At 37.7% G+C, this 15,098-nt stretch overlaps 1 protein-coding gene across 1 annotated transcript in view; it reads right to left on the bottom strand.

The window, feature by feature from the left end:
- Nucleotides 1–6,280: 6,280 nt before the first annotated feature.
- DAP (death associated protein) overlaps nucleotides 6,281–15,098 on the bottom strand; it is a 51,131-nt gene continuing 42,313 nt past the window's right edge. The window contains exons 3-4 of the mRNA XM_017824144.1: nucleotides 10,186–10,228; nucleotides 6,281–9,124 (exon numbers count right to left, since the gene is read on the bottom strand). Of these exons, the coding sequence (XP_017679633.1) occupies nucleotides 9,005–9,124; nucleotides 10,186–10,228 (163 nt within the window). The 3' untranslated portion in view covers nucleotides 6,281–9,004. The remainder of the gene's footprint in view (nucleotides 9,125–10,185; nucleotides 10,229–15,098) is intronic.

Here is a 15,098-nt window from a genome sequence, read left to right as displayed (position 1 = left end):
TGACACAGGCCTATGTGTTAGATATTGCTGCCTCAGAGTGACTCCAGGTCCAACAAACTTTGCTTACAAGTGAAGTCCCTCCTCCTCCCCCTTAGATGGTGTTTTTGCAGAATCTTTCTCCGTCTCTCTTTCTTTCCTCCCTTGTTGTGGCTGATGGGAAGGGCTGTGAAGCCAGAAAAAGTCTCACCCAAATCTGCATTATGTTGAGTAATGCTCCAGCCAACTCCAGCAGATGCTGTCAGCAAGCTGTAAAGGGATTGAAGATTCCTTCTTAAGAAGCATTTCTGTTAAGTTTGCAGAATAAAAACAAGTTCACCTCTTCCTTTACATTGAAGAGTTTCTGCTGCACAGCTGATGAAAGGCAAAAAGTCTTCAATTCTATTGTTATTAATGTCAGCAAATATGTCTGAAAATACACGGGGCTCATATTCATTTCTTGTAGCTTATACTAGCTATTAGAACTATAATGCTATCAAAGTAATGTTCTCCATTTACATCAGCTCTAGCATTTTACCTTGAGTACAAATGCTAAGCTATCAAAATGCAGTGCTCATAATGAACACAAAGGTGCCATCTTTATTTAGACACCTTTCAGAGTAGTAGTGCTGGGTCACTAATGCTGTTTAGAATTGCTTCTCAGGGTAATTGGTGTATCTCTTCTCCCTGAAGAGCTGTGCTTTAATCTTTTCACTCAATAATCTTAGCCACAGAAATTTTTGTATTTTCAGAACATAAAGGACTATAAATCAAGAGTGAAGTTCCTGCTTGAATCTGACTATTCAAAGCATTTCAATAGCACCTGCAGGCTGAGCAGACATCTTACCAATTGCTTTGCAGTCTTGCTTTATTATAGGCAAAGCAACACATAAGTAAAGGAGAAACTGCAGACCAGTAACCCTGGGACCGCTTTTGTAAATAAATAAAATAGATATATATTTTTAAAAATATATGTTTATTTATAATGTTTATATCATACCTCAAGAAAGGGCTGTCATAGGGCTTATGTTTGTTTCTGCTGAATAAGGAGCACTTGTTTATTAGGAACGGCAAAATTAGCATATATTTCCCCTAGTTATTAAAATCAAGTTTACAATTATACAACATGTACATGTACACCTGTATGTTACAATAGTTATTTCCCTCCCCCTTCCTATCTAGTAAGCTAATTTACTCTGAAGAATTTTTTTCTACTGTTTTCAAAAGAACTCAAGTTTTCACTCATATCATCTTTTCTTCTAAACTTGCTGTTCCAGAAAGGAGCACTGCACAGACAGATGCTCCATTTTTCAAGGAGCGTTGTTGAATTCCAGTCTCCTATTTTGGAAATCATGGGACCTACACAACAACAGGCTGGGGTCATATTTTGCATGACAAATTTCATTTCACTCTCTGAAGCCAGGGCTTTATAAGCCATTTGTCAGCAAAAAGCCCATAAATCAATGGTAAAAAAAGTGACTTAGCAGCAACCAAGCTGCATAACTGAAGATGGGACACAACTATCTAACACCAGCATTTCTCTGCAAAGCTCCACAAACACAACTCACATAAAGGAAAGGATTTGCCTGCAAGTGTACTCCTCCACCACTTTTCAGGTTGACAGGCTTTACAGTGTTTGAGAAGAGAGACATCTGGAGGTCCCTACCTATCTCATGGTTTGACACCCCAATCCTGCAAAATAAATCTGAATTTACCTCAATTCCTTGGAGAGTATCATTGAAGTTAATAGGACTCTAAACACAAAGTAGCAATCATTTGAAAGATTGGTGGCCTGCAGGGGATGGAAAATAAGCTGCCTTGAAGGAACCTACAGTTGTAGGAATCCTAAATCTCCCAGAAAAGATCTGCTTAGATGATACTGGTAAAATTTTCCATACTATTTAATGTATAGATTTTGCCTTTTAAGATTCTGTCTTTTAATCTGCACCCACTGAACAAAGTCATTCCTGTTGTGAAGGACCATCCATTACAGAGTGACACAGCCTGCACACCATGACAGCCAGGTACCAAACTGGGTGTGTAAACAAACTAAAGGTGTGACCCTGGGGGGAAGGGATAAGTCATTATAACAGTCCAATCACACTCTATACTTTCTATAAATATTTACCTTAGCAACAACTGGCTGAGGGTGAACCAACTATCAGAATGCAAAGCAGAGCTCCTGTACTATGAAGTTTCCAGAGTGTATGTTGTAGGAGCTCTTTGGTGCAGTGGAAAGCGAGGCCGAGCGTTTAAGCAACATCCTCATAATAAGCTCAGTTGAAACACTTACTTAAGGCTTCAGCCTTTCATTCCAAAACCCTCCAGCTGTCACAACTGTCACATCAGCAGCGGGCTAATATTTATTATGTTCTGGGTAATAAATCAGACCCTAAAAGAGAATTCTTGAATTTGCTATTCATTATCTTTTATCCAGAGGGAAGGAATTAGGTAAGGAATTAGCTTCTAATGTGAGCCTTTTTATTAGCAACTCAGATGTAACACAGTGAAAAGGTAGCTGCAAAAAGGATAAGTGTTCACCCAAACTCTGTGTTCCAAAGTATCTGATCTGCCATTGCTTAGAATCTCTGGAGTAAATAAAATCTTACATCTTAGTTTTTGAAATTGACTGTTCTCTCTCTTTGTAGGTATTCATGCACATGAATAATAATTAGGCCTCAGTTCCACTAGAATATGTCTCAGTTCCACATCCTACACACACATATACCTAGGGCTGCCTTTTGCAGCAAAGAGAGATAATACATATTTCTTTTTGCTAACCCTTGTAGGTTAGAAGAACCAGAAGTTTATTAAAGTTTGCATTTGCAGAGTTTACTCATTCAAAGGCCTCTCCCAAGCAAAAAGATTCAAAGACATGCAGATTTACAAATGGTTGTCCTTTCAGTGTGTAATTAGGCAGTGGAAATTGAGGTCACTGAGCAGCATAAGAAATGGTCAGTATACAGTTCTAAAATGATATGATAGCTCTGTTTCTTTGCTCTCATCATGTTCTAACAAGTTTTACAGAGCACAACTAAATCTACTTCTATGCTGGTCCATTTACTATTCTATTTTTAATACTTAAGGGTTACTGCTCTAGTCACAGCTCCTGTTCACTACAGATTTAAATAGATCAAAAATTAAAACAAAGTGTGCAACATTCCACCAGCATGTGCCCCCACTGCAGAGTGAGATACATCACTTGAAAAATTAAATAAAGCTTAAGACGAGGTGGACATGACTTTGGAAATAAGGCTGTTTTCATTACTTCTTTAAATACCAAGCAAAGTTTTCAGTTAAATACAGTAGGCTCATAAGTAAGAATAAAACAAGGAGAAAGGTGATGCCTCTCTTCCTTCTGACCCAGACACTGGCTTGATGCTGCAATTTTACTCAGAAAGGCATTGAACATACCCATGGTTTCAGTCATGACTGAAACATAGCAAGGTATTTGTTATTTCAGCTGCTACAAGCATGCAGAGATGCAGAGATTAGTAGCTAGCTTTTGCTTTTCATTTTAACTAAATCCACTGTTCTGTATTCCAAGAGCCCCTTCTGCTTTAAGAGGGAAGCCAAGTTAGTTGTTGAGCTCCCCAGTGAACTCACTCCACTGTGCAAGAAAGCAATGTCATTATCCATCTTAACGAGGTATCAGATACCTACTGACACCTGACACAGCCTACTACAAGCGGCTTGTAAGAAGTCATTTTGCACACCTTCATAACCTGATGCTTATTTCTGAGCCAGAAAGGATAAAAAAATTTTTGCTGAACCAGCTTTAGTCATGTCAGTGTGAGAATACACCAAAGATAATGTGACGTGTCCTTGCTGACGCTGACAGCGACCAATAAACTGCTGATCAATTTTTATAATCCTTAAAATCACTGTGGATTACTAATGTTTTTCTTTTTCTAAAGCTACGAGTGACCTACGGAATGCCAGACACTCAAGTTTTCTAAAAATACCTCCAATGTAAGCTGGACAGCAGAGATTATATTACAGGGCTTCTTTCAAGGTCACTTGCAAGATCTATGCTTACCATGGCTTTCGTAACTGCATTTCAGCTTTGTCGCTGGCAGCATTGGCAGTGTGTTTTACAAAAAATCAACAGCATCCATGCATGCCCATCAGCTCCAAATAGTAATAAATTACATTCTCAGAAAAATGTATCATATTCTCACCTCGGATCAGCATTCTGAAGCAAAGGGAAACAGTCGTTGCAACAGAAATTACTTTGTTCATGGGGAGTTTTGTCAAATAAAATGCATTCCACCTCTCCTCTTAGGCTTTCTATCTAAATACTAGTGCTTCCATTTTATGAAAAGATTCAAAAAATGGTATACAATAGATGCAATCTCTTTTCTGATGGGAGATGAGGAAAATCAATAAATGCACGTCTTGAAGGAGACCCAAGAATGCAGCAACAAGCAAAATACAAACCTCCACCTTCCTAAGAAATCACCTTTACTATTTTATATAATACAATCTTGTACAGCACTTACCAAGGGTTACAGCTACAATGCAGATTTACTTTACCCATCTGTTGAAGAAATCTGAAGATTTACTGCTGTAGACTTGACTCAGTTTCTTCTCATCGAGGCTCCTCCAGTCACTATGATCTACATCCCTCTGCATCCTTACAGAGCAGATGTTAGCTGTAACCAACTATATTTGCATCTTTATCTTATGAGGGAAGTGTGCAAAGAATTTAAACTAAAACAGAGATTTGTCTTAATTCTTTACATCATCGCAGCATTTGACCAGCAACATCTCGTTCTGTTGTAAAAGTAACTGTACCCATTCTGACATACCCCATTTTCTAAAATGCAATTATGTGTATTAATCCAATATATAAGGTATTAGCCTAGACTTAAATCTCTTTTTAAACTTAATATACCCAAATCTGAAGGGGACATAAGAAATAGCTTATAAAGCCCACACCTCCCTCCTCCATGAAAATAGAGAGTATTCAAAATAAAGTTATTCCAAAGGGATAAAAATGTATGTCCACTCATTCCCTTCAGCTTTGAATGAAAGACTGCTGTGAGTATTTTCATTAAACAGCCAAGAGCATATAACGATCACGATACCGCAGATAAAAGTACAAGACTTCTGCTTCAAGAGACCTGGTGACAAAAGAGTAAACCATACCACTGACATTACAAGTAAATTCAATTTCTAATTACTAATAACATTTGTAACACAGCTGAAAGCAAGGTCATGGAATTTCAAATAACTACGGACAACTCAATCAACAGCATGCCAGACACCATGCACATGTATTTTCCCAAAATTTTAATCAAAGAAGACGTCTTTTGAAAAATCTAGAATGAAAAGGAGGCTCAGAGGAGACCCTATTGCTCTCTACAACTACCTGAAAGGAGGTTGTAGCCAGGTGGGAGTCGGTCTCTTCTCCTTAAGTAACAAGTGACAGGATAAGAAGAAATGGCCTCAAGTTGTGCCAGGGGAGGTTTAGATTGGATATGAAGAAAAATTTCTTCACCAAAAGGGTTGTCAAGCATTGAAACAGGCTGCCCAGGGAAGTGGTGGGATCACCAACCCTGGAAATATTTAAAAGACATATGGATGTGACACTTGGGGACATGGTTTAGTGGTGGACTTTGTAGTACTGGGTTAATGGTTAGACTCGATTACCTTAAGGGTCTTTTCCAACCCAAACAATTCTATGATTATGTGATTGCAGTCTAAGGATGTAACATTGCAATAGTCCTGAAACAGTAAATCTATCATATCTCCACTGTATCAATAAATTTGTTGTATTATATACAACTACGCATACACTAAATACAGGATGCCCAAAGTATCAGAAAGCTTCCAGACACACTGCAGCACTTTCTCTGAATTCTTCTGTGAATCACTTGTGTCATGGCATGCGTTAAGTAATGTTGAGTGCAGCCTTATGAAAAGCTTGCCACCTCTTCTGATTACAATACCTTCTTTTTCTGAAAGAAGATTAGGTCTTGAAAAAGCAATGGAAAATGTTAGATTTCCTTTACCATACTGATTTATTACCAGGCTTAGATTCTATACTTCGCAAAGACTGAGCTACCATCTCCAATTTCATAGTGGAAAACATCTCTCATTCTAGCTGGTGGCATCTACTTTTTATTTTACATGAAACTGGACTATTCAAAACAGCTCATCCACTGTGCCATAAAATTTCATAATAAATTTCACTATCTATAAAATGTTATTAGTCATGCAGCAGTCTGTAATAAAAACTCATAAATCCCCAAAAGCTGTACCCTGCTGATTTACATTGTACTTAGAGGAAAAAAAGAGCTCAATACACAACTTCATGCTTTATTGTTGCATTATTGCCACATTGACAATTACAGAAAATTTATTTTGCAGTCATTTCAAGATAACATCTGAACATCTCCTGTGCTTATCTGTCATTGTAACATATTTTAAAAGCATCAATAATCATCAGTAGGAAATCCAGTTCACCAGTTATGATTCTTTATTTCGAGCAAGGTAATGCTTTGGTAAAGACACTGATGTATAAACATGGAAACCTCCCAACAATATATAAAAGGCTTTCATACAGATACATTTTCTAACCATATAGGAATTCCTGCACTCTAAAAGCCACTAAAGCTATCTTAAGAGCCATACTCCACTGTACAAACTTACTTATCTATCTAAGTAATCAAAGACAAAATTCATGTATTGTCTATGTATACTGTATATATTGCATTAACAACCAGGAGCAGTAGTTTGTAATTCAAACACGTCCATGTTCCCAACTTTTAGTATTGCAACGGAAATGTGTTGTTGCTCTTAGAAGCAATTCTACCACTCATTACAAGACATGAAGCAGAGGTACCCAGTCCCACCTAATCCTGTGCTTCTACACCTGGGTTTAGTTTTCCACTGCAGTCAGTGGAGCCAAGAGTGATCCAGCTCAACTTAAAAGACGCTTCCCTTTGGTCAACAATGCCATACCTAAACTCTAGTGACTGTTTGATTGCATCACCACTGACTACAGCTGAGGTCTAGACACTACTGCAGATGTAGGCACAACACAAAGGAGAGCTGAACCCCATCCAGCTCCCTCCCAAGGCAGCAGGTACCAGCATCAAGTGACTGCGATGATCAGCTTCACTGCTGATGCAGGTCACTGACAGCTCCTGGTTGCACCATCAACCACTTCCTGTCCTGAATCTGCAAATATTCCTGCCAGCAAATTATCTCGTGTAGATATTCCACGAGGCTTAACAAATGCTACCCTTATGAATGAGTTACTCATGTGTGAATCACTTGTACACTCATAAGCAGCTACAACCAAGGCCTCTGCTGCACCAACATCAGAAACAGAAAGCATATTTTAAAAATTATGCATATTTTAATACAGAATTATTCTTATAAACTACATTCGTTCCTTAAGGCAAGTACGGTTATCTAATTAAAATGAAATTCAGGACTGCATATACAGATTGTACATCCTTCCTCGGGTGTCGAATAAATATATCCACACATAGGATTTGCAAAACATCATTTCCATTTCAAGCTTATGAAGAGATGGGAATGTCAGGTCCCTCTCACCCACATAAGTGAGTTATTCCACTTGTGAAATGGGTCATATTTCCCATTATTTCACTGCTGTTGTTTTAAATCAGCTTCTCGGGAAATAATGATTTAATCTGCAGAAATTCTTAAAAATAATGTTTTTTTAAAACTCTCCTCATTGCTTTTATACACTATTTGATTTTAAACATAAATGAATTAGTAAAGCCCAAAGTGATGCCAAACTTTCACTGATTTGCCAGGTCAATGGTTGCAGTGCTAGCTCCCATGTTTTTAACATCATTAGAAATTTCATAAACCTGAGAGGTACCAAAGACCGTATGGTATTTGTAGTCAACTAAAAACAGAAGGACACTTTAAAAACATAGGCAGGATGTAAAAAAATAATTTTCCTGTTTTTTACAGAGATAAGTTACAGAAGGAAAATGATGGACCTAAGTGATTTTGAGCTGAGCAATCAAGAGATTTAATTATGTGGCCAAAACTAAAACAATTGCTCTATTTGAAAAATAGCTTTTTTTTAATCCCTCATATCACAACTGTCCTTCATAATAAGACAATTAGGAAAAAATACAATGTGCAACAGAGATTGTGTCATAAACATATTTGCTAATGGTACCTCTTAATTTCATATGGTTATACCAAATTCTAACTTAAAAAAGTAAACAGATATTTCACCAATTTACTTTTAAGTTCAACTCCAGAGGGTCCTGAGCTCCTTCAACTTGTTACTGGGATTGAGAAATCATCACCTCAAAAATACAGCCCCTTAGTGAAACCCATGAGATCAGAGATTGGTTGCCTACAGCAGCAGTGTTCTTGTAACTCTGGTTTCTCTCTCCTCTTCATACCCACAGACCTCCAAAGGGAAAAACCTCAGCCAGACTGTGCAAGTGCAAAGGGGTGTAAAAAAGATTCAGCTGGATCTCTGTCCACTTGAGAAGGTTTTGGGGCCCTTTTATCATCTTTCTAGTTGAATTCAGAGGGCACAGTCACTGGGGTGTAACACTGTAGGATACTGAACACTACAACAGTCCTACATAATCCAGACAACCACCGATTTCTGTCTCAACACACACAACAAATGGTACAGGTACCAGCACCAAAGGGCCATTCTTCCCTACTGGCTTAGAATAAAACTACATTAACTATCTGCTATTGCGATGCCACAACTAAAAGTAAAAGTTATAAGCTCATTAATCATATTATTCATACTAAAGTTTTTATCTTGACAATAAGAAAATATTATTAAAAAGCACCCCTGATCATCAAATATTTAATAGAGAATTTTCCATCTGGGATAACAACTGAACAATGTCTTCATTCTTATTAACCCTTGGCAATTAAAGAAAAAGAAACAGCATGTTATTTTAGAGGTCAATTTTACTGATTTGACAGTGTGAATCCTAAAGGGTTTTTGTCTTCTCTTGAAAACTTATTCACTGACAGTAGTTTGGCTGAGATCTTGATGGACAGATCATTTGCGGGGCTGATGGATGTGCTGTTTGACATGTTGAGGGTGAGGAAGCTTTTCCACAGAAGGATGTGGTTTCTGATGAGCCACCTGAGCTGCAGCTGGAGGGAAGTCCTTATCACCCTGTTCAAAGAACAACCAGGAAAAATTTAAGAAATCATAAAAGTGTGCTTTCCAGTTCAAATGGATCTAAGATTTTAAAAATGTGAAAAGCAGATGGAAAACAGTCCTGCATGTTACTCTGAAGTCCCCCGTACACATCCTACTACTCCAATCTTTTAGTCAATCTCAAAATTTCTCTTTCACAAGTCTCACTTGTTCCAGTTACGCACACCATCCAAGAATATAGTATCTTGATGTGACCTAAAGGAAAAAAACCCCAAGCACTCCTCTCTTCAGACCTGTTTGGTTTTCACAAAGCCACTAAAAAGAGGAGACTATTTTAAAAATAAGTTAAGGCAGCATGAAAAACTACCTGCACAAGAAAACCTACTATAGGAATCACAGAATCATAGAATGGCCTGGGTTGGAAGGGACTTTAAAGATCATCTAGTTCCAACCCCCTTGCCATGGGCAGGGACATCTTCCACTAGACTAGGTTGCTCCAATCTGGCCTCGAACATTTACAGAAATGGGGCATCCACATGATCATATGATTAATGGCTACTTAATATTTATTTATTTATTTATTTATTTATTTATTTATTTATCTTATGGATTTCTAGGTCTAGCCTAGTGTTAAAATCTAGGGAATAACACCTTGAATCCCCAAGTACCTCAAGACACAAAGGGCAGCTGAAACACATCTTCAAACATGTATCCTTACAGAGAGCAGTGTTGCTCCTCATCACAGATCAAGCTATAGCAGCACATTTAACATGCAACTGCTTCCAAAGGAAATGAATGCAGTAATAACTAGCTTAGATATAAAAAGATGATCCAATAAACTTAAAGTGCTAAAATTCAAAGTAAAATGGTGGAAGTAATTTCAATAAATAATTTCAATTTCACACAAACCCAGAAAGAATGCTTAAAGGGCCTTAAACGAATATAAAAAACATAAAGCCTCTTCACACAGAAGAGGAAGGGGTATGAAAAAGATCAATTTTGCTCTGATCAGTGATAATTCTCAAAAGCCTACAGTAGTTTTTCTATGACTGAGAGAAATGTAATGATAATCTTACCCTAGCAATGACACCAGAGATGAACACCGCTGGTTTAGGTGGGCTGAAAAAAATAAGAGGGATTATTTTTACCAGTTATTTAGAACATAAAAATGAAAAGTACATCACACATGTAATGAGAAAAAAAGTGGCATTTCTGGCAACTAAGGAATGTTTCAAATAGACAAGACAAATTGCCTCTTCAAATGACTACTGCCTTACTAGTACTTACTCCAATCAAAAACAAACCTGTAGATTTTGGCTGCTATTACTTCACATTGGTTGTGACAGCAGTAAAAGGCTAGTCCAACAACACTGTTTCTTACTTAAAGCTGAGAGTCTTTGTTTGCATTGGTTTCTTAATGCTCAAATTTTTTATATACGCTGCCAGCAGTACTTTAGGCTTAGCGTATTTGTATTGCACAATGGAAACTGTAGCTGGACTAAACTCACTGCTGTGTTAGAGAATGAAATAAATTTCAAGTTTACATCTGTCAATCAAATGAATTAGGAACCTGAGTCTCAGAAAAAACAACACTCAGTACTTCAAATCACAGATTTTCAAGCAGATAGTTATCTACTCTGTTACAAGAAGAAGAATCGTGCCTGCAATAAAACAAATATTAAAAAACATACAGCAAAGTATATCCTGCTTTTTCATTTGCAGACCCTCCATCCATGCCAATAGGAACAGACTTTTCATAGGTAGAACTTGACTCTGAAGCTTGGTCAGCATGAGCGATTGGTTTCCCTGGGTCACTGATCTACTGAAGTGCCCACCTCTACCTGGAGGCCACAGCACAGCCACCAGCTGTTCACCCTGGTGGCATTGCCAGCACGTGAATTACAGATACTCTGCAACTTAGTGGTCTCCAGGACAAGTAAAACCATACATCTGCACAGTCTACAGAAGGAGTGAGACCTGGAGCTCCAGAAAATCTCCACAATACAGGTAATTCTTCTTTAAGAAAACCATGTAACCTGAGGCATTGCAAAGGGAAGGAGAGTGAGGAGGTAAAGGCATCCCTCCCTCTGAGCATGTCTGTCACTGAGGACTCACAGCAGGTGGTTCATTAACCTGGACCATGAGAAGGGTTTCTGCCCTGTGATGTTATGTCTCACAAGGTTGGAACAACACAAAGCAAACACAAAGCAAATGATTTATTAGAGGAATGATAGTGATTACTATGATGGACTTTACAAGTACACAGCTTGTAAAAATTTATTAATGTGAAGTTAAGATAACAAGCAGCACAGTATTACACCTTGATATAATGAACTCATAAATACTGCCTGAGCCTCATTTAAGTCATGGTATTGCTACACAGTCTCTGAGCACTCTGGTTATTTAACAAGGTTCAGAATCCCTTCTAGAAATTTTTAAAAAGTCAGAAAGGCAGGATTAGGAAAAAGGAAGGGAGTTCTGCTCTAAAATACTTCCATTAAAGAGCAACACTGATATTTCCTGCAATAAGAAATAATATTTTGATAGCTGTATTAGACTTTTTCAATCTAATTTTCCGTCAGTACAAATTAATAACAAGCAAAGACAGCAAACACCTTCATTTCATCCTAATTGTACTGAGCCAATTAGTATGTTACAGTCTGCATGAGACTTCCTGGATGCTGAGTAACAAAGAAATAACTCACTGAGAAAACACAGATGTACATACAGCAGTGGCTCAAGGTACAGTTCACAAACTAACACCATGACATTATAAAGAAAATGCACAATAAATGGGGAAAAAAAAATGTGGCGAGTTATTCTTCAACTATACATGGAATCTGGCTTTAGTCACTCAGAGACACAATTTTTTGCTTGACATTGCATTATTAACAATATTGGATAGTGAGAAAGTCAAGTCAGATGGATTTTTTTCTTATATTCTTACCATGACCTTTCAGTGTTCATTATGCTTGGATGATGCATGAAATTCAAATCAACATTTCCCCAAAAGTGCCTGTATTTGCTGAATGCACCATGATTTGTTTGCTGACTACCACACTGTATCTGCTGTGTGTTTCATACTTCTTGCTTTAAAAACAAGTGCAATGCTCCATGGCTCTGGCCAACAGTGACGACCAGAAGTAATCTCTTGCATAATGGCTATTACAAACAGAGCTTTCACCACTTCAAATTGCAAAAATACTCTCAGAAACCCTGGTCTCCTGTTGAAATGTCATGCATTCAAAGGACCCAAGCTTGCCAGTGTTCCCTGAGTACATAATAGAGATGGACACAGTTAGAATATTTGGTACATTTCTGTACTTATTTTAAGTTACTTGTATGTTCTTTTGTCTCAAGAACTAGGCTGAAGATCCTACAAAGATCATTTTCAATTAATCTAAAAGCCAATTTGATTATGTTTCAGATAGTATTACAGAAGCACCTATGTACATCTTTATAAAGAAGACAAAAATCAGCAATACTATTTTCCTGGTAAAGACAATATTCTTCAGATATAAAGCACTTATCTTAAACTCTATCATGAAATAACATATTTAGCCTTGCTTGTATGCAATTGGTTCTGTGACCATCTTTAGTTACACTGCCTTACAAACAGGCTACTGATTAGGGCTATCCCATGGGTGTGTGGTAGGCACCAAAACACCTCACACTGACTCACCTAGCGTTTGTGTGGGACATTTTAGGATAGTGCTGATACACAGTGAACAAACTAATAGGAAATCAGAGTTGCAAAAACGTGTCTCCTCCCAGATGCAGCTGGAACAGATTTCTCCTTGACTTTCCCCCTATTTTGTCCTCTTCGTGGATTTTTGACTGTATTCTTCTTGCTTTATGCTAGATTTACAGCTTTTAAAAGGAAGAACTAATGGGAAGGCTGTCCTGACCTCCAGCTCAAGTGCCTCTACCCTCCATCTACAAAGATGGATTTCTACAGAAATCCTGGCACTTGTTTCTGGCTGACTTGAGTTTCCACAATCGGCTGTGGGTACACACTTTAATGACACTTCTTCACCTCTGTACTTAAGTCATTACACATGCAAAATGCTTCACTCCTATGGAAGACACAGCAGTCTAATAGGAAGCTCATTTCCATGCATTAATTATTCTCTAGCAGGGAAAAAGACAGAAAGCTGGCCAAAAATGCAAATGATTGAGTGTGTCAGTATTTATGTTCTATGTCAAAGCCACTGCCTTTCCTCCCATTTTTACCAGATTACATTGTTCCATAAAAAAAATCTTTAAAAATTTAATATTATTCATTATCTTTGATGATCTATAGAACCAGAATCAGGCCAGAGCATATATAATTGCACATCTATACTAATGAAGAATTCAACGGATCAGAGAAAGGCCTGGATAATCAGTCACTGATTCATGCTTTAATTTCATTCTTAATGAGAGAAATCTTTCCACAGATGAACTTCGTCACAATAAATTCAATCTCTACTGCCAGACACCCAAACCACTGGCTTTTGTGGACCCAGATAAGCTGCCAGGACCATAACTCCGCAATTGCACTCTGGGACATCTACTGGGACCGCAGTTTTGCAACATCACTCGTTATCTTCCCAAGAACCTCCTGAAAATAGAAGCAAATATGGAGAACAGGCACAGCCTATCATTGCTATATTTGTAAAACACTTTCAGGTGCTTTAAATTCTATTGGTGTTTTATGCAAAGCACAACCTACATTTCCAGTATTTTGTAAGCTGTGATGGTTGCTCTGAGGATATACTTAATCTGATGAAAATCAGTTTGACAGATGTTGCTTTGAAGATGCAGCATTCCTTTGTCTAGGCATCAGTAAACAAGAAAGCAAAAAAACCATTATTACTTTCTGACAAAAACTGATTTTGTTTATACATATATGTGCTTTACAGCTACTTAATGCACACATTTATTTAAAGTTAATTAATAGCCACAGCTGATACTGTGTAAGGAACAAAACAGCATGTTTGCCAAGACTGGTTAGTGTTTGTGTCAATACTTTCAGAGCAAATCCTTATTTTATTGTAACATATGGAGAAAAAGAACACATCTGTTAAGATCTGAGCATTCAGAGAACTTACCCTGATTTTACATGTGCAGTGCTGCACCTGCCTAACATCAGATCCTCTACTGGATTCATTTATCCAGACTGTATTCAAATAAAATAAAGACTTTTATTATTTCATAATACTTAGCTTAAACAAGATCTTTATCTGACATGGCAACTAAATCATAAAGAAGATGAAATATTTGAAAATATCATTAACTAGATGAAATGAAGCATTAATAATATTAAAATCTTATTCCTTCACCTTAAGGGGATTAGTTGAACAGACATACTGTAAAGACAAACACAGTGGCATTGGAATTACTGTGAAATCTCCTACAGGCCACAGAACGTACATAGGGCAGCTGAGTATTCATCCAACTCCATTGAAATAGAGCAACTGAATAAATTAGTTTTCTAATTTAACAGGGAATTTTATAGTTAACTGTATCTATCTCTAAATGCAGTGAATGTGCACACAACATGTGCAGAGGCTGTGCATGTATACGTACACAGATTCACTGCTATGTCAGAGTGGTCCCAAATGCAGAACAAAGCGGAGCATATTCCCATAGCCATGGGGGGATGAACACCTGCAGCCACTCTGCCACTTGCAGCACCTAAATTGCCTACTGCATCATTACTGGATGGGACGGATCAGATCTGATGCTAGTTTCCAGCAGCAGTTGGAACAGCAGATCCAGTCTGGAGGAAGGACTATGAGCATTGTTCACAGTGCAATCCAGAATAAAAGACTACGTTTAGAGTTGACAAACCAGGCAACAGACCCATGCATATGCACAGTTTCTTTCCACATGAACTATAAGAGCTTCTGAAATGGGAAATGGGTCTTACTGCAGCCAGACAGTGTAGAAGGCAAATGTTCCATGTACACTGGTGATCAGAAAAATCACAATAACATGGCAGGAC

Source organism: Lepidothrix coronata, unplaced genomic scaffold (assembly GCF_001604755.1).
Source record: "Lepidothrix coronata isolate B3197 unplaced genomic scaffold, Lepidothrix_coronata-1.0 Scaffold109, whole genome shotgun sequence".
NCBI classification, from domain to species: domain Eukaryota; kingdom Metazoa; phylum Chordata; class Aves; order Passeriformes; family Pipridae; genus Lepidothrix; species Lepidothrix coronata.
This window is presented reverse-complemented; position numbering and strand designations above follow the sequence as displayed.